Here is a 25,662-nt window from a genome sequence, read left to right on the forward strand (position 1 = left end):
ACTGTGTTCATCAAGTGATTTTGCTATATATAACTTTCTTATTTTGTCTTATTAATCTTTTCTTTAATGATGTCTGGGTTTTAATCAATGATTAGAAAGGTTTTCCCTACTTCACTATTATAAAAATATTTATCCATGTTTTCATTTAGTACTTTTTTGTGGTTTTGTTTTTACATTTAAATCTTTGTTCTGTCAGGAATTTTTTCTCTCATCATTCCCTTCATTTTTTCCTCACTTATAATGCTAGTTAGTTTGTCCAGTACTATTTATCAAATACATGTGTCTTTTCTCCCGTGATCATCAAGTTGTCACATATTTTGGAGTCTTTTAATCTCTTTATCTGTTCCTATAGAAATTCCATACTGTTTTAATTAACCATGGACATAAATCTTTGAGCATCTTATAGGGCTGGTCTCTCTTCCTTGCTCTTCTTTTTCAGAATATTCACGACTATTCTGGGATATTTGTTCTTCCAAAGAACTTAGAATCATTTTGTCAAGGTAAAAAAAAAAATCTTTGTGAGATTTTTATTATGATTTTATTCAATTTGTAGATTAATATAGGGATTCTTGTTCTCTTGACAATCCTGTGTCTTCCTATCCAAGAATAAGGTATATTTCTTCATTTACTCACGTCTCTTATTTGCTGTATCCTCTTATAAAATTCTACAGTTTATGCTAATCCTTCAAGTTTCTTAAGTTTATTCCTAGGCATTTAATTTTTTTTATTAATATTTGGTTTCCAGTGGTTAGTGTTTAGTACATAGACAGTCTGTTGATTTTTATATAAATTTTATAATTGACGACCAGATTTTGATTATTTCTGTTGTTTTGGGTTGTTTTTCTTGAGTTTTTAAAGTATACAATTCCATCATACTAATGGTAATTTTGCCTCTTTCTGATAATGTATACTTCTTGTGTAACTCTTATCTAATTGTACTTACCAACTAGAACTTCCAGAGCAGTGCTGACTAATGGTGATAACGCAGACATCCTTTTCTTCTTTCCTTTGATGAGTGCGTTTAGAATTTTAGCATTAAGCAGGAATCTTGCTTTTGGTTAGAGGTGTGTGAATTGTGTTACTAATGGCCATAAGGTTTTCTCCATTTTTTTTTTTAAATGTTCTCCTGGAAGAGTATTTTTATTTGCTAATATTTTGATTAAGGTTTTGGAATTGGTATTTATGGATGAGATTGGTCCTTGTCATTTTCAGTGTAAGGGTGTCTTATGAACAACATATTGTTGGATTCTGTCTTTTTTGGGCTGTTATAATAAAAGAAATGACAGAAAATGGATGGCACATAAACAAGAGAAATTTATTTCTCAAAGTTTAAAGGCTGAAAGTCTGAGATGAGGGTGCCAGCATGGTTGGGTTCCAGACTTCAGGCTTCTCACCTAGTCCCCACATAGTGGAAGGGCAGCTCTCTGAGGCCTCTTTATAAGGCCATAATCCCATCCATGAAGGGTTGGCCCTCATGACCCAGTCACCTCCCAAAAGCTCCATGTACTAATACCATCAGCTAGGGGGTAGGACTTCAACATATGGATTTTGACAGGGGGTGGGGGGGGGGGGGGAAACAACACAAACATTCAGACCATAGCAGATTCCTTGTTGGTAGTCTAACTAAAGGTTTTTCAGAAGTTATATCATGTTACATTTTTTCTGTTTGCTATTGGTCAACTTTTCCATTCTATTAAGCATTTTATTTGCTTAATAGCAAATAAAGATTTGTTATATAGTGATTATGCTTGAATATTTCTGTTAAATTCAGCTTGAAAGTGCTTAGACTAAAACAAATATTTCTTTATTCATTAAAGTTTTTAAGATACTTTTGACTTTATTCTTTTCTCAGCTTCCCATTCATCAGTAATTTATCCTGGCATTCTTTCCCCCCTCATTAGGTTATTATTATATACCACATTTACTTATGCCAATTATCTACTTAGATGAAATTATTCACATTTAAACTAGTATATCCAAGTTATTACTGTCCTTTTTATTAGCAAGGTACCCATTTACAAATTTTGAAAAGATATTTGACATAAAAATCCATCTTTTCAGTACATCAATACAAGACCCATTTCAGAAAAACAAGCCCATACTTCAGAATAATGTTTGAAAGGGCAGGTTGTTAGCCAAGACTGGGGGTGGGGGGAAATCCCCCACAAAGACCAGCTTATAAGAGCAAAATATACTAAATTTCAAGCCAGTAAGGACTAATTGAGGAAAAAAAACAAAATTCAGAGAAGGAAAAAGTATTTAAGCTTTTGTTCTTTGGAAATTTAAAGAAAATGTTTCAAGAGTAAATGTTCTGGAACAGACCTTTAAGGTTATTTGGAAGCAAGTACCTTCCTATGTGTTTATTTACTGTATTCAGTGCCAATTGTATTGTCTTTCTCCTATCCCTGCCTTCTAAGAAACTTTGGTCTTGTTAACCAAAATTCTCAGGAATGTAACCAGTTGCATCCTTACCTGCACTGCTTGGAAAGAGATCACTAAACCCTCTCCCTGTCTTTTCTAAGGAGATGTATATTTTCTTGGAAAAATAGGGAGCTGCCCTTCCTCCCTTTTTTAAGGAAGTATATTCCCTTCTTAGACTACAGAAAAATGAAAATAGCCCTTTAAAAAAATAAAGTTTATACTCCCAGTTTAAGAAAACTGGCTTTTCAGAGTAATTCAAGAAGATACTAGTAAAATACTTGTAAAACAGATTATGATGACCTGAAGTATGCCTTTTTCTTTTGTTTAGGAGAGTTTCCAGTCCTAGTTGAATGTGTAAATTTTTTTTAGTTACAGATTACAAAAAGTAAAAATTTTCTATTTATAGTCAAATGTTCAATATTGTTACATTTTATCTTTTTTTTTTTTAAAAAAAATATGTGTTGATTTTTAGAGAAGGGAAGGGAGAGGGATAGAGAGAGAGAAAAACCAATTGGCTGCATCAGCACTCCCTATTGAGCCCACAATCTGGGCATGTGCCCTGACCAAGAATCAAACCTGTGGACTCTTGGTTCCTGGTTCGTTGCTCAGCTGCTAAGGCACACCTGCTGGCCTGTAGCATTTAGTCTTAGGAAGAAACTCTTCAATATTAACCACAAATAGACTTATTTTAATTTTGATTCAGTAACATTTTATATATAAATTTTGAAACCTGTGCCTGCTATTTTAAGATAGAAAATGTGTGGTATATGGGCATACCTCATATACTTCGGTTTGGGATTCTCTTTTCCCTTGCCTTTAAAAAATGTATATATGGCAGTAGGCTTGTATTTGTCAATGTGCATGTTTGTCTTTTGGAGTTGCTCATGGCTATATCTAAACTTTCTGCTGTTCAGTTAGATAAAAGACTAATGGATATATATGTGTATTTATTATAGGTGTCCCATTTCCCAAAAACTTTATGTCTGTGGCAAAGACCATTCTAAAACGTCTGTTCAGGGTTTATGCCCATATTTATCACCAGCACTTTGATTCTGTGATGCAGCTGCAAGAGGAGGCTCACCTCAACACCTCCTTTAAGCACTTTATTTTCTTTGTTCAGGTAAGTTGAACCATGTTGACTTCTGTGTTCTTTGACTTGGACATAACTTGGCTTAGTAACTTTAATAAAGAACAATTTATAGAGTTTTTTTTAAAAAATATATTTTATTGATTTTTTTACAGAGAGGAAGGGAGAGGGATAGAGAGTTAGAAACATCAGTGAGAGAGAAACATTGATCAGCTGCCTCTTGCACACCCCCTACTGGGGATGTGCCCGCAACCAAGGTACATGCCCTTGACTGGAATCGAACCTGGGACCCTTGAGTCTGCAGGCCGATGCTCTATCCACTGAGCCAAACCAGTTAGGGCTATAGAGTTTTATTTATAGATGCAGAGCTAAGTATAAGCAGGGTTCTCTTTTCTACATTATTTATTTCATTGATGGGCATAACAGCATAGAAAGCATCATCTCCATTCTGGGTTTCCTGCCTCTGGCTGCCCAGGTCTCTGGTTAGGACATGACAAGGAGCACCAAAAACCCAAGAAAGCTTGTCCATACCCTTCTGATCCATTGCCACTGCTGGGTAAAGGGACACTATGAAAAACGTCTGAAGTTGGGTTGTTTCATGAGATGTTTATGCCTGGAAGAGAAATATTTAGAAGAACCTGTTACATGTTATCTTAGGTTCTGTGTCTAGAAGTCCCACATAAGGCCAAATCTTATGAAGTTTTAGCAGCTAGAAACTTTAAAAATCAAAATAATCACATTGTTTGAAAAAGATGTGGAAGAATTGGGACATCTTTAGTTTCACTTTAGAAATATATAATTCTGCCCTAACCGGTTTGGCTCAGTGGATAGAGCGTTGGCCTGTGGACTCAAGGGTCCCAGGTTCGATTCCGGTCAAGGGCATGTACCTTGGTTGTGGGCACATCCCCAGTAGGAGGTGTACAGGAGGCAGCTGATCAATGTTTCTCTCTCATCGATGTTTCTAACTCTCTTTTCCTCTCCCTTCCTCTCTGTAAAAAATCAATAAAATATATTTAAAAAAATATATATATAATTCTGAATGCAAAATACAAATATGTCTAGATATTTTTTGGTGGAAAACCCAGCAGCTTTATAGTAGACTAGAGGCCCGGTGCATGAAATTTGTGTGCTCGGGGGTGGGGGGTGGTGTCCCTCAGCCTGGCCTGCACCCTCTCCCAAAGCCCAGTAATGGATCACCCTGCAGAGGGAGGCCCTGCCCACCTGCTGCAGCCCACTGGTCGGTGGCCTGGGCCTCCCTCTGCGGGGCTCCCCTGCCAATTGCATCACATCCACCTTGGCTGGCCTGGTGCCAGTGCATGGTTGTCCGGACAGTCGTTCTGCTGTTTGGTCGATTTGCATATTATGCTTTTATTATTATAAATAATTGTGTATTACAATATTATGTATCACACAAAGGATAATGTGCTCTTCTCTATCTTCCTTCTGAGGTTGTTGCATGGCATAGATATAGAAAAGAAAAGGTCTATGAAAGGAAAAGGTCTGCTGCCCTTGAGGTGGCCACTAGCAAAGATTCAGCGTAAAGTTTTCAGATAATTCCTATGTAAATGCCAACATATACAACTTTAATGTTTTACCCAGTAAGCATCATTCTATTATAGTTGCTTATTTAGTAAGTCCTCTATATTTTATAAAGGAGTAAAAATTATTAAAAATGTTCACAGAGATCATTTCATTATTCCTTTCAGTTTCAGAAAACTAGGGTTGGGAATACTCTCTCAGTGACATTTACAGAGTTTTAATTTTAGATCCATTTTTAAATTTTATTTTTCTTCTCTTTTTAGGAGTTTAATCTGATTGATAGGCGTGAGCTGGCACCTCTTCAGGAATTAATTGAGAAGCTTGGATCAAAAGACAGATAAATGCTTCTTCTAGTACACAATTACCCTCTTGCTTCATCTACTGCTAGAGCTATCTCATTGCTGTCTGTTATAGACTAGTGATACAAACTTTTAAGAAACAGTATAAAAAGACCTATTGTCCCAAAGGTAGGTTGGCCTGATACCTTCAGAGTGAGAAATTCAGGACACAGCCAGATTTGAGGCACTGTGTCACCACACTTGTTATTGTCACTGAGTCACACTTGCTGTTAATATGTGATGGTTAATCTGTAGTTTATCAGTTTACATATTATTCTTTTACTAAAGAAAATGATTTAGTCTGTTTCAGGTTATAGCATAATGGATATTAAGAATTTCTACCAATAACTTATTAACAAGTTTCCACAACAAATTTGTTAATATCTCAGTCAGATAGGTTTTATTCTGCTTATAGAAGAGGTGTTAAGTTTCCTTAAGGTTTAGAACAATTTGTGTCACTTTGGATAAATATGTTGTTTGAAGTTATATACTAGTGTTTTTATAGATAATATGCATATTTTTTCAAAATCCATGATTGCCATTTAAATCATATGACATGTGGGAGTAACCAAATGACTTTACTTTTTAATCTTAATTTGGGATTTTATTCACATACGAACCTATCTCAATGTTTAGGAGAGTGTGCATATTAGAAATAATTGTTTTAAGGCATCCAAGGTGGTCTTGCAGATTTTTTTTTAAATACTTCATTCAGGTTAATTTGAATATGTAGCTTTTGGCTGACAAAAAGCAGACTTCCAAAAAATTAAGACAAATTTAGGCCTCAAACCACTATTTTCATTCATGTTGTCTTTCAGATGGCTTTGAAATTCTGGATAGAATGAAAAATACTCAGATTACTTGATAGTTTTGAGTTTCCTTTTAAAAAAAATGATTTCTATGTGTTTTGGGGTGTTTTTTTGTTTTTTTTGTGTGTGTGTGTGTGGCTTGAGACTTAGTGAAGAGTACTATAGAAATGCATCAACTTTATCCCAATAAGGATAAAACTTAAGGAAAAAAAAAGATCTTGCAAAAAACATCTTGAAAGGTGTACACATTTTATAACACAGAAGTTTGATGTGTTTCCTGTTCTTGTTTGTTCGTGTGCGCGTTTAAAGGAGACAGCATTGGAGGAATAAGTAAAAAAAAGGTCTTCATTCTGTTAATAAAGGATGGATTGAGCTCCTCTGGGGGTTTTATCCTGTGTTAACTATTGTATCAAAACCTGAATTTATTCTATTTCTATTCAGATAAAAAGGATCTCCCCTTTTAATGAAGAAAAGATCTGATTTTCATTAGGCTTCTAGGATTTAGTGAACTCTGACGGTTTAAAAGTATTGAGGCACAAATATATTAAAGACTTGTCAGACAGCAGCCACTTTAAGTTCACCAGCATTCTGTTTCAGAGTTGTGACTTTTGCAAAGTACCAACTTCTTGATGGCTTTGGCAAAGGTTAGCTTTGATAGGGTTTTTTTTTTTTTCGTTATTGTTATTTATTTTTATTATTCCACTCGTGTATAAGGAAGAGAATAACTTAGAAACTCTTAAAAACTCAATTTCAATAAATTATTAAATATATTCAGGATTTTAAAGGAAACAAAACATTTCATCTAATTAGGCTGAAATGTACCTCATGGTTTTTTTTTTAGGAATTAAAGAGTGGGATAATCACCTATGAAAAAAAGAGAAAAGCCCTCTATGAGACATTCCATGGTCCACATTTTAAGTTTATTCAAAGGTCCCTGTCAAGCTGTATATATGTTTATGTTGATTCTTTACAAATAAGAAGGCAGGTTTCTGGATACCACTGAGAATGTTACTGCCTCTCAACTATTGGCTTTAATTAAGTCTGCAAGGAAGTTGCACTTGCATCATTTCTAATATTTCAAATATTCTCAAACAAAAGGGTTCTCAGTTTTCTCCATCTATTTTTCATGATAGAAATCCCCCCCTCTCTTCAAGACTCAGCCCAAAATGAACCAAAGACTGTAACGTTAGAATAGTAGTAAAGGCAGCGTACTAGTGACACAAATAAAATTGTTGGTAATTTGAGACTCAGAATGGCCTTTTAAAAAATAAAAACATTACCAGGTTCCCATACTAATCTGGCTTAATCAGCAATGCATCCAAACATCAGTGTTGACTTTTTGTGTTTATATCCAAGGCCAAGGAGTTGAGGGCAGGAGAATTGGAGGAATGGGGAGAGGATGGCCCCTTCCTGACTTGGCTAACGGGCCAACTTTTGCTAACAGTTGGAAGAAATCTGTCTTTGACTCTCATTTTTGACTTGTCTCTCTTTGCCCAGCATATGCCTCTTGGACAACACTCCCTACCTTGACCCCTCCTAATCACAAGCCATCTCTCAATGTATGATCCACTCATACCTGATAATCATGGGGCGGAGGGGGGAGTGCTTTATAATATGCAGTTAATCCTTTGGTGCTTTTATTTTCAGGCCTTTAAAATAAAATGTGCAGATTTTTGTTTAAATATTGAAATTTCCTTGTACTAGTTTTTGTATTTACAGCCAAATGTATCTTTTATTCTTCTCTTGACTGAATAAAGTGATTTTAGAGGGCTGCCAGCTAAAAAAGTATTTCCTATCACCTTAAGACTTATAGAGCCCCTAGCTCATGTAGCTGCCTGTTCAAGAAATGCAAATCTGTAGTCATCATGACTCTGATAACAAAAAAAGGAAAGTTTTCCTAGTCATGTGAGGCAAGAGGAGCAATCCTGGTGCTGATTTTAACTTTTGCAAACATTGTTGAGGTTTCCTGATTATACTGTTGGCCTTTTCTCTGAGCAGTGAGGTTATACTAGAAGTAGAGCTTCTGAAAAACATTATTACCTCACAAGCATAAACAAACCAGGCCCACAGAATGTAAGTCCTAAAAATTTGTTTAGAAGCAGCCCCAGTCACAGCACTGGTGTTACCCCTGTGTGGTTAGAGGAGGCCGTCTGCTGTCTGTAGAACTCCAGCCTAAAAAATGCTGGCCTGGGACACCAAACTGAGCATCTTCAACAGGGACATTATTTCCTCCTGGTATTTGTTCCAATAAGTGGGTTTACTATTTATTGTAGAATTCTGGCAAAGAGGGAAAATAGTAGTCCTTCAGTCTTCCTGTATTTTTACATTAGATTTTGATATTTCAGACTGTAAAGCCTTTTGGGGGATATTACATGTGATTGTAATTTTATTGAAGCAACTGCATTGAAATTCACTTGGGTTTTCCCTCATTATCAGATTCTATTCCAAACAAGTATTCTGTAAATCCAAATAGACTGCTGATTTATTATGTTTTGTCTACATCAAAAATAGCTTGTATAAGTTAGTTTTGGTTACCATCTAAAATATTTTTAAATGTTCTTTACATGAAAACTTACGTTGTATTTTTAAATCTTTAGGGGCTTTATCTATTTTTCTAAGTCAGTTAACTATACTTTAAAAAAAGTAATTTGTATCTACTTTTGTAACTTCATCAGAATAAAATATATTGAAAGAAAGTAATGACTAAGATATGTGTCTCAACACACTTATTTGTGAAACTTGAGAATTTTTGCAGCCTCTGCAGAAGATTGTCTTTGCTTAACATTTAGTAGCTAAAATGTTTTCTTACCTCTTAGAAGAAAGGGTACAGTGGCTAAAGCACATCCCAGAGAAAAAAACAAGTGGTCTCCTTTCTACCTTGCTAACCCAGATCTACATTCCTGGCTATGAGATTGAGAAAAGGGAAGAGGAGAGACTAGACTTCTTAATTTTCTGACCTTGAAACTGAGTACTCAGCATTATCTAAAAGACACCCCCACCTCAGCCATTTTTCATTACTGTAAGAGAAATATTATTTTTAGAGGTCCAAATTATAGATACTTAATTTTAGGTCCAGTCAAAATAGTGCTAGGATTATTTTGACCTTCATTGGGTAAAGTTAAAATTAAAAAACTTTAATGAATGTGAAATAAAAACTTAATGACTGTGGCTAAATAATATGGGTAAGCTACAGTCAGTTTTGGAATTTTTGGACAGTTTTATTAGGCTTAAAATTGACTATAAAAATGTTAAGTATCTAATGGCTAAATTTGAAAGCTATTTCAAACTTTATAAATGAGTAGTAGAATAAACCAAATAATCTTTGGAAAGGCCAGAGTCATTCTTCAAAGTTGCACAGTCAGAAACAATGTCCAAAACATGCCTTGGACCTTCTCTATCAGATACTCCATTGCTCTCTGGCTAGGTACGGACACCTCAACCTGCATCTTTACCACTGACCACCAGATGTCAGTCTCTGAGCTCCCAAAAGCTAGATGTGTGTGTCCTGACCAGAATAAGGAATTTTAGGGGTGAGAACCAAGATGGAGGCATAGATAAACACCTGTATCTGCCACATCCCACAACCACATCAAAATTACAACTACAATACAGAATAACCATCATTCAGAACTGCCTGAAAGCTGGGTGAATGGAAATCCTACAACTAGAGAAGTAAAGAAGAAAGCACATTGAGACTGGAAGGAGGGCAGGAGGTGCAGGACAGACTGGTCCGGCACCCTTGTGTGCCGCATTTTTTAATTAATTGGGAGGGAGATCATCTCTGCAGAGGCCCCTCGTGGTCAAGGGGTGCCAGCTCCACACCAGATCCCTAACCCAGGGTCTCAGAGCTGGGAAGAGAAGTCCCTGCAACCATGAGCTATAAAAACCTGTGGGGATTGTGGCTGCAGAACAGGGGCCGCCAAAGACCCAGGTGTCCCTCATAAAGGGCAGGTGCACAAACTTACTTGGACTCAATCCCTATGAGCTCCAGCACTAGAAGGTGTTGGGGGACCCAGACACATGCAGGGAGGAACTGGATTGTCTGGCATCAGGGCAGGAACTCAGGGTGGCTTTCTTCCAGACAGGGGTGCTTACAGGAGTCACTGTTCCTGTGCTGGGACATACCCTGTCTGGCTGGCAGCCATATCTGAGTCCCCATCAACCTGGCTCAAACCGTTTCCTTGGCCCTGGTGATTCCTTGAGACCCTGCCCCATACTATTTACAGTCCCACCCAAGCTGTTTGTAGCAGCTTTTCCATATGAACGCCTGTTCTGGCTCAGGTTTCAGACTTTGCTAAAATCTCTCAAACAAGCTGCAGCTAGTCACAGTGACAGCATGTTCCAGACCTATCAAAAGGCCCATACCTGGCATTAGCACCAGCCTGCCTTGCTTCACAGCTGGACCTCGCCTGGGCACTTCCAAACCCAATACAAATACAAGGCATCTGCAGATTTTTCTTTAGCTCCTGCCAGGTGGCCCCAGGCAATGGCTAATTTTGCACCTCCCTGGAGACCCTAGAGCCAGTGCACCCAGTGGACAGCTTCAGACCATAGCAGATTACAACTCTACACATCCACAAGCGACACACTCAAGGGGCAGACTCAGTGAGCACCAAAGCCCCATTGAAGCAAGTCCTCCATAGGGGTATTTCCTGCATAGCAGCTCTCCCACTGTAGTCACAGCTGGTCTTCATAGCCAGTTGGCCTGGAGGTCAGTTCCTCCCAGTGGCACCAACAGCAATCAAGGCTCAACTACAAGAGTGCACAAGCCCACACAGTGGTGCACCTAGAGTACCCAACTCAGGTGACTGGGGAGGCTGAGCCACTGAGCCCTACAGGACACCTACTACACAAGGCCACTCTACCAACTCCAAGAGACATAGCTCTATCTAATACATAGAAACAAACTGGGAAGCAGCCAAAATGCAGAGACAACGAAGCATGTCACAAATGAAAGAAATGGAAGCAAGCAAACTTCTGGATACAGAGTTTAAAACCATGGTTAAAAGTTTACTCAAGGATCTTCATGAGAGCTTCAAGGGACTTAGCAAAACTTTCAAGGATCTTAGTGAGAATGTCAAAAACATGAAAAAGGACCAGTCAGAAATTAAGCATACAGTAACTGAAATAAAGAATAGTTTACAGGGATTCAACAGTGGAGTAGAGGAGTCTAAGAATCAAATTACCAACTTGAAATATGAGGAAGCACAACAAAAACAAAAACAACCCAATCAGAAGAGCATAAAGAAAAAAGAACCCAAAAAATAAGAGAATGTAAGGAGCCTCACGGACAACTTCAAGTGTACCAATATTTCCATTATGGGGGTGCCAGAAGGAGAAGAGAAAGATATTGAAAACCTATTTGAAGAAATAATGACAGAAAACTTCTACCTGGTAAAAGACAAGTCCAGGACAGATATATGCAAGAAAATGAAACTAGACCACCAACTTACACCATACACAAAAATAAACTCAAAATGGATAAAGGACTTAAATGTACGACAGGAAACCATAAAAATTCTATAAGAATCCAAAGGCAACAAAATCTCAGACATATGCCAAAGCAATTTCTTCACTGATACAACTCCTAGGGCACTTGAAACGAAAGAGAAAATTAACAAATAGGACTACATCAAAATAAAAAGCTTCTGCACAGCAAAAGAAACCATCAACAAAACAACGAGAAAACCCACTGTGTGGGAAAACATATTTGCCAATGACATATCTGATAAGGGCCTAATCTCCAAAATTTATAGGGAACTCATACAACTTAACAAAAGGAAGATAAACAATCCAATCAAAAAATGGGCAAAGGACCTAAATAGACACCTTTCAAAAGAGGACATTCAGAAAGCCAAGAGACATATGAAAACATGCTCAAAGTCACTAATCATCCGAGAGATGCAAATCAAAACAACGAGGTACCATCTCAAACCTGTCAGACTGGCTATCATCAACAAATCAACAAACGACAAATGCTGGAGAGGATGTGGAGAAAAAGGAACACTTGTGCACTGCTGGTGGGAATGCAGACTGGTGCAGCCACTATGGAAGACAGTATGGAGTTTCCTCAAAAAACTGAAAATGGAACTCCCATTTGACCCAATGATCCCACTTCTAGGAATATATCCCAAGAAACCAGAAACACCAATCAGAAAGGATATATGCACCCCTATGTTCATAGCAGCACAATTCACCATAGCTAAGATCTGGAAACAGCCTAAGTGCCCATCAGCAGATGAATGGATTAGAAAACTGTGGTACATCTACATGATGGAATACTATGCTGCTCTAAAAAGGAAGGAACTCTTACCATTTGCAACGGCATGGATGGAACTGGAGAGCATTATGCTAAGTGAAATAAGCCAGTCAATGAAGGAAAAATACCACATGATCTCACTCATTCATGGATAATAGAGACCATTATAAACTTTTGAACAATAATAGATACAGAGGCAGAGCTGCCTCAAACAGATTGTCAAACTGCAGCGGGAACAGAGGAGGGTGGGGGTGCCAGGAGGTAGGGGGGTAAGAGATCAACCAAAGGACTTGTACCAATGGACATAAGACACCGGGGGATAGGGGGGGCTAGGGGACTGTCTAGGACGGGGGGGGGGGGGGCGGGAAATGGACACATATGTAATACCCTTTGTAATACTTTAAGCAATAATAAAAAAAAGAAAAAAAAGACAAGTCCAGGAAGTGCAGAGAGTTCCAAACAAGAGGAACCCAAAGAGGCCCACACCAAGGCACATCATAATTAAAATGCCAAGGATTAAAGACAGAATCTTAAAAGCAGCAAGAGAAAAGCAGTTAGTTACCTACAAGGGAGTGCTCATATGATTTCTCAACAGAAACTTTGCAGGCCAGAAGGGAGTGGCAAGAAATATTCAAAGTAATGAATAGCATTCAAAGTAATGAATAGCAAGGACTTACAACCAACATTATCCAGCAAAGCTCTCACTGAGACTTGAAGGTCGGATAAAGAGCTTCACAGATAAGAAAAAGCTAAAGGAGTTCATCACCACCAATCCAGTATTACATGAAATGTTGAAGGGTATTCTTTAAGAATAGGAAAAAGAATAAGAAAAATACCAAAAATATGAATAGAATGGCAATAAATACATATCTATCAACAATTGAATCTAAAAATAAATGAACAAGATATCTACTGAACAAAAATAACTAGTAAATAAAATCGAACATAGGACTGACAAATCTCAGAGGGAATGGGGGAAGGGGACAGGGACGGGAAGAGATTAACCAAAGATCTTACATGCATATATACATTATCTAGGGACACACACAATAGGGTGGTGAAGGCCTGGGGCTGGGTGGGAACCAGGTGAAGGGGAGATATGGGGGGAAAAAAGAGGGGCATCTGTAGTACTCAACAATAAGAATTTAAAAAAAATAGAAAATACAAACAAATGGAGTGTATACCATGTTCATAAATTGGAAGAATTAACATAATTAAAATGTCTATACTACCCAGAGCAATCTACAGCTTCAACACAATCCCTATTAAAATACCAATGGCATATTTCACAGAGCTAGAACAAATAATCTAAAAATTTATATGGAACCATAAAAGACCCCAAATAGCTGCAGCAATCTTGAGAAAGAAGAACAAAGTAAGAGGAATCACAATACTGGATATCAAACTGGTCTACAAAGCCATTGTAACCAAAACAGCCTGGTACTGGTACAAGAACAGGCATATACCTAAACCAATGGATCAGAACACAGACCCCAGAAAATGACCCACACCATTTACGGTCAATTAATATTTAACAAAAGAGGTAAGAACATACAATGGAGTAAAGACAGTCTCTTCAACCAATGGTGTTGGGAAAACTGGACACATGCAAAAAGATGAAACTAGACCACCAACAAGAATAAACTCAAGATGCATAAAAGAAAAGTAAGGCATGAAACCATAAAAATGTTAGAGGAGAACATAGGCCAGTGATGGCGAACCTATGACACGCGTGTCAGAGGTGACAGGCGAACTCATTTTTTTGGTTGATTTTTCTTTGTTAAATGGCATTTAAATATATAAAATAAATATCAAAAATATGTCTTTATTTTACTATGGTGTCAAATATCAAAAAATTTCTATTATATGTGACACGGCACCAGAGTTAAGTTAGGATTTTTCAAAATGCTGACACGCTGAGCTCAAAAGGTTCGCCATCACTGAATAGGCAGTAAAGTCTCAGACATCTCACTTAGCAATATGCTTACGGATACATCTCCTAGGGCCGTGGCCGGCAAACTGCGGCTCTTTGGCCCCTTCAGTGTCGCTCTTCCTCATCCTTAGGAGTACCCTAATTAAGTTAATAACAATGTACCTCCGTATATAGTTTAAGTTTAAAAAATTTGGCTCTCAAAAGAAATTTCAGTCGTTGTAACATTGATATTTGGCTCTGTTGACTAAATGAGTTTGCTGACTACTGTCCTAGGGCAAAGGAAACTAAGGAGAAAATAAACAAATGGTACTACATCCAAATAAAAAGCTTCTGCACAGCAAAATAAACCAACATCAAAATGAAAAGGGAACCCACCGTATGGGAGAATATATTTGTCAATGATACATCTGACAAGGGGTTAATATCCAAAATATATAAAATACCCATACAACTCACAAAAGGAAGACAAATAATCCAATAAAAAAAAAAAATGAAGACCTGAATAGACTTTTCTCCAAAGAGGACATACAAATGGCCAAGAGACATATGAAAAAATGCTCAAAGTCACTAATCATCAGAGAAGTGCAAATTAAAACTATAATGAGATAGCACCTCACACCTGTCAGAATGGCTATCAACAAAATCAACAAACAAGTGCTGATGAGGATGTGGAGAAAAGGGAAACCTAGTTCACTGCTGGTGGGAATGCAGACTGGTGCGGCTACTATGGAAAAAAGCATGGCGTTTTCTCAAAAAACTAAAAATGGAACTTCTGTTTGACCCAGCAATTTCACTTCTGGGAATATATCCTAAGAAACCCCAAAACTCCAATCAGAAAGAATATATGCACCCCTATGTTCATAGCAGCGTTATTTACAATAGCTAAGATTTGTAACAGCTCAAGTGTTCATCAGTAGATGCATGGATAAAAAAGCCGTGGGACATTTACACAATGGAATACTATGCAGTTGTAAAAAAGAGGGATCTCTTACCCTTTGGGACATCATGGATGGACCTGGAAAAATTATGCTAAGTGAAATAAGCCAGACTGAGGAAGACAAATATCACACAGTCTCACTTATTTGTGGAATCTAATGAACAAAATGAATTGCCCAACAAAATAAGACCTGAAGCATGGAGGCATGGAACAGACTGCCATACCTCAACGTGGGGTTGAGGGGCGAGAAGAGGTAAACCGAAGAACTTACATACTTATATGCATAGCCTATGGACATGGCAATAGGGTAGTGAAGACGGGGGTGGAAGGTTGGGGGAGAGTAGGACTAAGCGGAGGGGGGAAAGGGTGTGGAATGGGAGATATCTATAATACTACTAAGAATAAAAATAATTAAATTAACATCCCTAGGTTATCTGCACCAATAGAAATGCTTTCTTTCTGATGTAATTGTTCCCTTTTCCTTTGTCATAAATACCCATTGCCTTTGTCTCCTAATTGAACAATATTTGGACTTCTGCCTGAATGAATGATTCCCGGATTCCTATCCTTTTTTTTTTTTAATATATATTTTATTGAATTTTTACAGAGAGGAAGGGAGAGGGATAGAGAGTTAGAAACATCGATGAGAGAGAAACATCGATCAGCTGCCTCCACACCCCCCACTGGGGATGTGCCCGCAACCAAGGTACATGCCCTTGACTGGAATCGAACCCGGGACCCTTCAGTCCGCAGGCCGACGCTCTATCCACTGAGCCAAACCAGTTAGGGCATACCTATTCTTTTTAAAAAAATATATATTTTATTGAATTTTTACATAGAGGAAAGGAGAGGGATAGAGAGTTAGAAACATCGATCAGCTGCCTCCTTGCACGCTCCCTACTGGGGATGTACTTGCAACCAAGGTACATGCCCTTGACCGGAATTGAACCTGGGACCCTTGAGTCAGCAGGCCGACACTCTATCCACAGAGCCAAACCTGCTAGGGCCCAGATACCTATTCTTATTGATCTCAAATAAACACTTGTTTTCCTCTCACTTTTAAAGGTCTTTTTAACTTTTAAGTTAACACCAACTAAAATGTCTTTAGTGATCATTTCTGGCACTGCCGGTTTCCAGCTGTACAAGCAGTGTCAAACTTGTCCTCTCAGCTCGGCTTTCTTCTGTGTGCTTCATTTCCAAAGTGGCTCTGCCCACATGGTTACAAAGATAACGGCCTGGAGTAGGCTTTCTACCAGTTTAGCAACCAGTTGAAAATGATCTTTTCTCTAGTTCCAGAAAAATCCCTAGACCAGAGGTTCTCAACCTTGGCTGCACATTAGAATCACCTGGGAATCTTTTTAAAATCCTGATTTCTGGGCCTCATCCTCCGGAAATTCTGTTTGTTACTAATGTTGTGGCCTCACCCCATAACAAACAGAATTCCCGGAGGATGAGGCCCAGAAATCAGGATTTTAAAAAGATTCCCAGGTGATTCTAATGTGCAGCCAAGGTTGAGAACCACTGCCCTAGTAATGGTTCTCTACTAGCCCTAGGCTAGACCATCTATCATTGGTCTGGCTCAGAACATGTGACCAACCCTAAACCAATCCCTAAGTCTAATTGGCCAGACCTGGGTCTAGTTATCACTCCTAAAGTGGGGTGGGTCTGCCGCACCTGCACCTGTGGTTTGAGTAGCAAAGAGTTCACCACTACACCAATGGATTAAACATTGTTGTCAGTTTTAATTACGTCATTGACAACAATGAAGAAAAATTAAAAGTTAGCAAAGTGTCTTTAATCCTACCAACCATAATTTCTAAGAAAAAAAGCGTGAGAGAGGCTATTGCAGTAATTCAAAGGAGAAATTAATGAGAGACAAGATGTAGGAGTCACTCCATACTGTAATGAATGAGCACATTTTTAGCCGAGCACTTTAAAGAACAACGAACGGTAGGTCTGACCAACCCATCCATTGAAACGCTGCAGGTTATTGATTGGATAGGCCGGAATGAAATAGCAAAAAGAGCTGGTTTACCAAAAGGATATAGGCGGGCAGTTTTTGCTGACAATCTTACCTCATGGCGTCAGCTTCCACTACATTCTTGCGACTCCACCGTCCGTGGAGCCTAAGCTTCAGGTGGGCCGTGTCCCGCAGGCACCTTAAACTCAGGCAAGTCCAAAGCTGACTTTGGCGCTCCCCCTTCACGCCCAGCCTGGGCCTCCTCCACCCACTTCGTTGTCCAAGCCAGAAACTTGGGAGCCACCCCAGACGACTTCCTCACCCTCACCCCCAATCTAGTCACCGCATTGCATTCACCTCCCCCAAAATCTCAATCCACTCCTGCCCTCCCCGCTGCCGCGGCTCTAGTTCAGGCCTCTGGTCTCACCTGCCAGGTACCGACAGCCTCGGAACTTCGTCCTCAGCTCCAGTTCCAGCCGCTACAGTCCCTCCTCCTCGCAGGAGCCACCGGGACCTTCCTAACACGCAGGTCTGAAAACGACACCCCTGTTTTCAGGTCCTCCTCCAGCTCCTCTTTTCTGGAGGGAGAAACCCAAGCCCCTCAGCAGGGAAGCCAGGTTGCGGGAGCGGGGGAGAGGGAATCGGCCCTGGGCACGGGGGGGCACTGAGACAAGGGAAACACCTGGGTAGAGTTTGCAGGCTGAGGGGGCGGGCCCCGCTGGTCGCACGAGCCGGGATTGGCTGTCGGAGCGCCGAGTGGGCGGGGCCCTGGGCGGGGCGCGGCAGGTCCCAGGTGGCGCGTCCCGCAGGCTCAGACCAGGCGGGGCGAGGGGCGGAGCGGCGCGGGCGGCCCGCGGCCTCCGGACGGCAGGGGGCAGCCTCGCTCGCCCCGGTGGCTTACGCTTCTGGGCTCCTCGCCTTTCGGGAGACGCGGCGAGCTCGGGCGGCGGGTTGCGTCGCCGGGCATGGCGGCGTGGAGCCCGGCCGCGGCAGCGCCTCTGCTCCGCCGGATCCGCGGGGTGAGCACGGGCAGGGCCAAGTGCTCGCCCCGGGGCGAGAGCTGCGGGGGGGCCGCGGGGTCGGGGCAGGGGCTCCCCGTCCTTTCTCTCGTTCATTCATTCTTTCACTCGTCGATTCATTCGTTCAGTGGTCCCGGCAACTGGCATTCGGGGAAGTGTCAGGACCCGGTGCGCGGGGGGACCCCAGAGCTGGGTGGAGGCCGGGCGGGGGGGACACCCCGACACCCCAGTGCAGCGGCACGGGAAAAGCAGTGCGGATCTATCGAGCCGCGGGCATCGGAGTCCTAGCCGGAGTCACGGCGCGGGTGCCGGGCCTGTGGCGGGGTCTGGACTGTGGGAACGTCCGCCGGCCTCGTTGACCTTGACCCGCACAAATCCCTCAGTCCGGGCCCCGAGCCCAGCAGAGGGCACTCACCACGCGCTCCTCATTCCCTCTGCCCCTTTCTGATTCATCCCTTCCTCGCTTCACCCACCTCTTTCCCTGTCCTCCCAGTGCTTCCTGCTCCCCGGCTGGCCTTGGACCCGCTCCCCTGGCAGGTCTACGGGTGACTGTCAGCGTGGCCCGGCGGCAGCTGGCGACTTTGCCAGTAGGTTGCCTGTTTAAAGGCCGCTGCCCACACATCTGCTAACGCAGGAAAGGCTTCTCCTGAGAAATCTGCAGCGCTGACAACCACCGCACTCCTTAGTGGTTGCCCTCTGCCCGCCACCCCATTATTCTCTGCCTTTGTCCCCCCCCCTCCCCCACTCCACCCCACCCAGATCCACAACATTTTCTCCCTTCACACAGCACTCAGTGTAAGTCCAGCTCTTTCTGCGGACCTGCATTTCAGCTGCCTGCCGGACTTCTTTGTGGGAGTCCAGTAGGCATGTCCTGAATTGTGTGGTCCTTTCCCTGCTCATCCATCCATCCGTCCATCCATCCATGTGGTCCTTTCCCTGCTCATCCATCCGTCCATCCATCCATCCATCCATCCATCCATCCATCCATCCATCCATCCATCATCCATCCCCAGGTCCTCCGAGGGCCTGCCCTGGCTCAGCCCTGGAGGGCTGCAGTAACAGGACAGACTCGGTCGTGGCCTTTGAGACCAGGTGGTCATTTTAAAGAAGGTGCCCTGAGCTTCTATCACACAGGACCCTGCTCTGGGCCGTCAGGAAAGGCCTGAGGGTGGCCAGGACTGAGCGTGGGGGGGAGGTCCCTTTAGCACCAGCACGGGATAAACAGTGCAGGTGTTCCCCACCTGCCGTCCTCCTCCAGTCAGGGACCCGGGCTGGCGCTGCTGCCTTTGCCTCTTACCTGGGCATCTTTCCTGACGAGCTTCAAAAGACACCGCATTGTGCAGGTGACTTTGGCACCAAGATGCCTGACTGAGTCCAACATCTGTAGCCTGACATTCAAGGCCTGGCATACCCTATCTTACGCCTCCCTTCTCAGCATCAACTCAGCCAAGGGGCTGCTGGCCTGGTTTTCTGCTCCTTCACCCCTAAGGACTGAGATACGCTCCCCTCGGAAGCACTGGGTCTCTGTGGTAGCCGTTAGGGGAGGGGGGAGAGTGGTTGCCAATGGCAAATAATCTAAAAATGTTTCTCCTTCAGGTGGTTTAATAGAATTCTGCTTCTCCCCAGTGAGAATTCATGTTGCAAAAGGTCACTGGCTTATTGAACAGTAGGTCACAAGGTCATATCCCACTGGAGAGGCTGGAATATTAATCAGGCCTAAAGGGTGGGTGGCATTTTGGCCCCACCAGTCCTGGTCAGTGGCACCTTGGGCCAGCGGGGCACAGCTGCCTGGCCTCTCCCAGCTCTGCATTTTACTAATGGATCCAGCTTTGGGCATATTACTTAATGCCAGTGTCTTCACCTATACAACTGGCATCATGATAGTCTCTCTCCCGGCATCATCATGGCAAGTCAAACATCTGTTGAATTAGGTTTGGGGCCTTGTCTCTAGAGTCCAAATGAGTTCTTTACAATCACACCCCCCCTCCCCCCCAAGAAAGCTGATTCTGCATCCCAGCGAGCTTAGATGACTTAGCCCAGGGCCACGCTGGCCCTGCCGGGGTGGGGGAGGTGCGGGCGTTGGGGGAGATGGCAGGTGGGTCCTGCACAGTGGCCCCCGGGGGGCGGCGTCATCTTGCTCAGCCATGCCTATTCCGTCTTCCCTGTTCTGTGGCAGCTTCCTCTTCGCTGCACCCAGCGGATGTTTGCCTCGCAGTCTGAGGGGGAGCTCAAAGTAACCCAAATCCTCAAAGAAAGCTTTCCTCGAGCTACAACTATCAAAGTCACTGACATTTCAGGTAAGGTTTCCTCATCTTCCCACAGAGTTTGGTAGGATTTTGTTCTCTGGAGGGGCAGAGGGCGGGGAGGGGGCGGTGGGCTTAGTAAAAAGGCACTTGATTGCTCCTTAATGTGGAAGAGGGGCTACCGAACCATGGAGGGAAACTGGGATGAGTTCCCTCTCAGTCACCCCTGGGCTCTGGTCCGGCCTTTAATTTGACCGCCAGATGGGCTTTACAGAAATCCCCCCACATTGTCCTGATGCCCTCGAACGTCAGAGCTGGAGCGGACCCGGGGGAGTTTGTCCCTTGGAGGAAAGTAGCTGCCTCACTTTCCTCACGAAGAGCTGAGCCCCTCACAGGGAGGAGGCAGCCGCCCAGGACCCAGGGCAGACTCTGGCCCGAGCCGGTCTCCTGCCCCAGCCAGACCGTGCATTCCTCAGGCCGGCTGTGTGGCAGGAGCTGACTGGGCAGTCACCTCCTGTACCCACAGGACGGGGGAGATAGGGCCTTTTGCCAGACACACCCATGCGGGGGGTGGGGGAGCTTGGCAGTGGGCGGGCACCTGACTCCCACACCCAGACTCGGTCTTTGCCGCTCTGCACAGCCACAACGGCCCACAGGCTTTCCTGAGAACGTAACATTGGGAGAAGGTTTAGAAAAAAGTGTTGTTCTGGGAACTAGAGATGAATCAATCTGAAGATCCTTTGGAACGGGAGGTGGGGTGCGCACTCTGCCGGGGTCTCGGCAATGCTGGGGCCTTGATATCACCAGCCCTGTACCTGCCCAGGCCCACGTAGGCAGAGCCGGAACTTGACCTCCTGTCTGACTCTGCCCAGCCTGGGACGAGTACAGAAAGGGCATTGAGGCCGGCAGCATTGGTTTAAGCAAAGCTTGGACGCAGGGCTCGTAAGCATAACAGAGCACTTTGCACACAGTGGCCTGGTGTAACAGCTCCCTGCTGAAGCCCTGATGAAACACTCCATGCTGCTTACAGATCAGGAGGCCCTGGAGAGAGACCCGCCTGGCGGCCAGCGGCCAGCGTTATTGTTGTGATTGTTAATCCTCACTGGAGGATATTTTTTCCATTGATTTTTTAGAGAGAGTGTAAGGGAGGGACGGAGAGAGAAAGGGAGAAGCTTCCAAGTGAGAGATTGGTTGCCTCCCAGGCACGTGCCCTTGATTGGGAATCGAACCCGTGACCCTTCTGTTGCTGGGCCAACTCTCTAACCATTTAGCAACACTGGCCAGGGCTGCAGCTCCTATGTCCCTGTCTCTCTTGCACATTCTTTTCTTTTGGGTAGTATTCTAGTTTTCAAACCAAATTTTAGTGTATTTTTGCACTAAAAAAAGCGATTGCCAGTATAGTTTGAAGGTGGAACACTGAAATTCAGTCCCTCCCACCCTCTTCCACGGCATTTGTTGGCTTAATAAAAGGAAATACCAGGAAAACCTACATTCGTGCCTTATCTTTCCTTCCCCACAAGTGACAACCCTGGGTGGGGCACCTGCCTTGCAAAAGGAGGAACACGTTTTGGATGGGGGCAGCCTGCCAGGAGGTGTGTGTGCTCAGACCCTAAGCCGTAGCCTGCTTCTAACAGTCTTAGCAACTTTCTGCTGAACAGCAGTATTCGGACCTCGAGACTGTGCGGGACTCCAAGGACCTGCCGGGCTGTGACGACCCTGACTTAATAATGGAAACGCTTTCAAACTGCATTTATTTCAGGAGGCTGTGGGGCAATGTATGAAATCCAAATCGAGTCAGAAGAATTTAAGGAGAAGAGGACTGTCCAGCAGCACCAGATGGTAAATCAGGTCAGAGAGGAATAGCGCCCCTTTGCCCCTCCACCCCTGTCCCTACATCCGGGAGGGCCTGCCGGGCGGCATGGTATTTGACTGGCAGTCGTAGGAAAGAATAATGCAGTACCACAGTCATGCCAACAGGACCCAGGACTGAGAAAATGTAACCGGGAACTATCTGGAACCCACTGTGGACAATTACGGCTTCTTTTCAAAACGGAAAACAAGCCACCTGATAGTTTTGTCGTGTGTTTGTATGAGCCAGTGCTTACTGTTGTGGTCACATATTGGATAGTATTGGTAAGTGTAGGCGTGCCGAAAGATACGTTTTGTAGATGTGAAGATTTTTTGAGCCTCTCTCCAGGACTGCTGTACAGATTGGGGCACACATGGCTGAGAATTGCTCCAGCTGCCCCAGACCCAGTGACAGGCACCATAGGGGCCTGAAACATCAGCTTTAACCAGGCAAGGCCAGGTTTACTTATGATCTACGCTTATTTTACATGGAATTAATACAAGCCGTGACCCTGGGGCGTGTCTGTAAACTCGCCGCCTTCAGCAGGGATATTTGGCATCATTCTGGAAGGTCTTCAAGGTTTGTGAACTAGTTTAGCGTTTGTAAAGCACTGCTTTGGTCATGAGAGCCTCTCTGTGACCCCTTCTACGTCACGTTCAGGCGTCCCGGGTTGCTGTTCCAGGCCTCCCCGCCGCCCCCCCGCCCCCCCCTCGCCTGTCTTGGCACACACCCTCCCTTGGCCCCTGCCCCGTGGTCTCTGTGCATGAGCTTCGCCCAGATCGGACCCCCTGCAGGGTTCCCTTCCTCCCTCCTCTGCCCAGCTCAAGTGCTGCCTCCCGACCCGCCTGGCAGGGATGAATGCCCTCCACCCTTGACTCCAGCGTTGTCTGCCTTGCATCCTGGATACCCATGCCCCTTGGCCCTGTCAGCCCTCTGTGGGCTGGTTCCCTTCTAAATCTGTCTTTGGATCATCGTGGAGCCCAACCCTTCACTCCCACGCGGACACCTACGGCCCGAAGGTGCCAGTGGTCTGCCGGGCTGTCGGGGATGGAACAGCAACCACTTGGCTCTTCCAGTGGTCCCTGCTTGGTTCCCTGTGTGGCCTGCCTTAGTTCACCCCTCAGATACCTGACTGGAAGCCAGGCTTTTCCTGGGGAGCCACGGTGCGTTCCCAGCCTTTCCCCACCTTGTGCTCCTGGGCCCGATGTCCTGTCCCTCTCTGCCCATTCCATCCCCAGCTGCCCCGCTCCTGGGCTGCCTCCTGCACAAGTGGCCAGTTCAGTAGCAGACACTCCCTCCTGGGAACACCCACCACAGCCCTGAGCTGGCTTGGGGTCTGGCAGCACCCGTCACTGCACTGAGTCCCTTTCTCGTGGACTTGTGTTACTTCTCTTGCCTCTCTTATCATTTTCCCGTGGCTTTTTCATCTGTGTCCCCAGATGAAAGCCAGTGTCACACCTGAACACTCAGGCTGGGTCAGGGGCATAGCTCCCTCAATGCCAGGCCAGTGGGCAGTCCCACCAGCAAGCAGTACACAACGTGGAAAGCAGCTGAGAAGGGAGATGGCTGGACAGACTGGGCGGGTGGGGGGACTGTCCAACCCACTGTGATGGTCCGATTTGGGCCTAATGTAAAGGACGTGGACTCTTCCTCTGCACTGATTATACACCCAGTGGCCCACGCCTCCCTGGGCCCAGTAGCTTTCCTCTTGGAAGCCAGAGAAATGAATGCAGTTTGGCTGTGGTGGCTCATTCAGGTTTGTGCCCTGGTGCTGAGTCTCATGTTTTACAACTTTATTTTTCAAGTAAAAGTGGGCTATTTGTGCTAAATAGTGTGGTTTTAAAGAACAGCTGCTTGATGTTTGAAATAGCAAAACACAAAAAACAGCCTAATAGTTCATCATGATGGGCTGGGCTGAACAGTTACGGTAGATCCACATGCCAGGCTGACGCAAACAAGGGATGTGCTCTTTATGCCGATACAGCACGCTCTCCAGTGGTGAGGGGGAAAGCAGAGTGTAGAACAGTGTGTTTAAAGTGCTACCATTTTGTTTTAAAAAGGTAGTGTGTGGGGGGGGAATATATATTTATATTAGCTTGACTATGCAATGTTGAATCTTTGCATAGAAACTAACAGCAGTTCTCTATTGGGCAGCGGTTCTCAACCTCTGGGTCACGACCCCTTTGGCGGTCAAACGACCCTTTCACAGGGGTCGCCTAAGAACATCCTGCATATCAGATATTTACATGACGATTCATAACAGTAGCAACATTACAGTTATGAAGTAGCAACGAAAATAATTCTATGGTTGGGTCACAACATGAGGAACTGTATTTAAAGGGCCAGAAGGTTGAGAAGCACTGCTACTGGGGGACGGAGATGGACACTGAGGGATGGAGGGCAGGTGTGGGAGGGAGCTGTCACTGTTTGCCTTTTTAGGCCTCTGATTTTTGAGCCAGGTTAGATTCTGATTTAAAAAAAGAAATTGTTTTCCAAAAAAAGGAAAAAGTGCTGCACGAAGGTGCACAGTGTCTTACAGATAGAGAGCTGTATGAAGGTACTGTCTGAGGGACTCATTGTAGCCAGTGCCATATACAAAGGAAATGATGAGGCTCTTTTCCTTCCTTAGGCCCTAAAGGAAGAAATCAAAGGAATGCACGGATTGCGGATATTTACCTCTGTCCCCAAACACTGACCACGCCCCGGCTGCATAGATGCTGCTGCTTAAAACCTCGGATGAACTTGACCATTCTTTCCTAGGCATTTGCCAAAAAATGTATCTATTTTGTTCATAGACATTTCCATGTTATAATTATAGAAGAATATGTTATCTATTTAGATGTTAATTAAAGGCAACAGATAACTGAGTCTTTTGCGGCGTCATTAATAACGCTTCTAGTTCCTTTATTTTAGGAGCGATGTCCTTTTGTCCAGCGTGGCCTTGTCCTTGGACAGCTCTGGCCTGCTGCTGGAGAGGCAGGAAGGAGTGCTAGCTACTTTTGTCTTGTCATGAGACCTCCTTTTTTGTCATCTATGAAATGGCTCAGGCCTAATCTTATCGAACAGAAAAGAAAAGCCCTACCCGGTTTGGCTCAGTGGATAGAGTCACCCTGCGGACTGAAGGGTCCCAGGTTCGATTCTGGTCAAGGGCACATGCTTGGGTTGCGGGCTCAATCCCCAGTAGGGGGTGTGCAGGAGGCAGCCAATCAACGATTCTCTCTCATCATTGATGTTTCTATCTCTCCCTTTCCCTTCTCTGAAATCATTA

The 25,662-nt window shown here is 43.7% G+C and overlaps 2 protein-coding genes and 1 long non-coding RNA gene across 6 annotated transcripts in view; 2 read left to right on the top strand and 1 right to left on the bottom strand.

Moving 5' to 3' along the window:
* MOB1A (MOB kinase activator 1A) overlaps positions 1-8,890 on the top strand; it is a 21,905-nt gene extending 13,015 nt beyond the window's left edge. For 2 of the 3 annotated variants that reach the window (XM_059659400.1, XM_059659399.1), the window contains exons 5-6: positions 3,378-3,541; positions 5,311-8,890. In XM_059659400.1, the coding sequence (XP_059515383.1) occupies positions 3,378-3,541; positions 5,311-5,388 (242 nt within the window). In that variant the 3' untranslated portion in view covers positions 5,389-8,890. Of the gene's footprint in view, positions 1-439; positions 501-3,377; positions 3,542-5,310 lie in introns of all 3 variants that reach the window. The other variant, XR_009447917.1, reaches the window with a different exon arrangement.
* Positions 3,856-18,109, bottom strand: LOC132213203 (uncharacterized). Its single transcript, XR_009447918.1, has 3 exons — positions 17,711-18,109; positions 17,399-17,482; positions 3,856-4,121 (listed from the first exon to the last, which is right to left on the bottom strand). It is a non-coding gene; the product is annotated as an uncharacterized LOC132213203 (long non-coding RNA).
* Positions 18,110-25,261, top strand: BOLA3 (bolA family member 3). Of its 2 annotated transcripts, XM_059659401.1 has the most exons (4): positions 18,144-18,302; positions 20,479-20,599; positions 22,305-22,393; positions 25,024-25,261. In XM_059659401.1, the coding sequence occupies exons 1-4, from the start codon at positions 18,249-18,251 to the stop codon at positions 25,087-25,089; spliced, it is 330 nt and encodes a 109-aa protein (XP_059515384.1). In that variant the 5' UTR covers positions 18,144-18,248; the 3' UTR covers positions 25,090-25,261. The 2 variants fall into 2 exon arrangements, with proteins under 2 accessions (XP_059515385.1, XP_059515384.1); XM_059659402.1 differs by lacking the exon at positions 22,305-22,393 and having other exon boundaries at positions 18,110-18,302.
* Positions 25,262-25,662: the final 401 nt, after the last annotated feature.

Source organism: Myotis daubentonii, chromosome 12 (assembly GCF_963259705.1).
Source record: "Myotis daubentonii chromosome 12, mMyoDau2.1, whole genome shotgun sequence".
Classification (NCBI taxonomy): Eukaryota; Metazoa; Chordata; class Mammalia; order Chiroptera; family Vespertilionidae; genus Myotis; species Myotis daubentonii.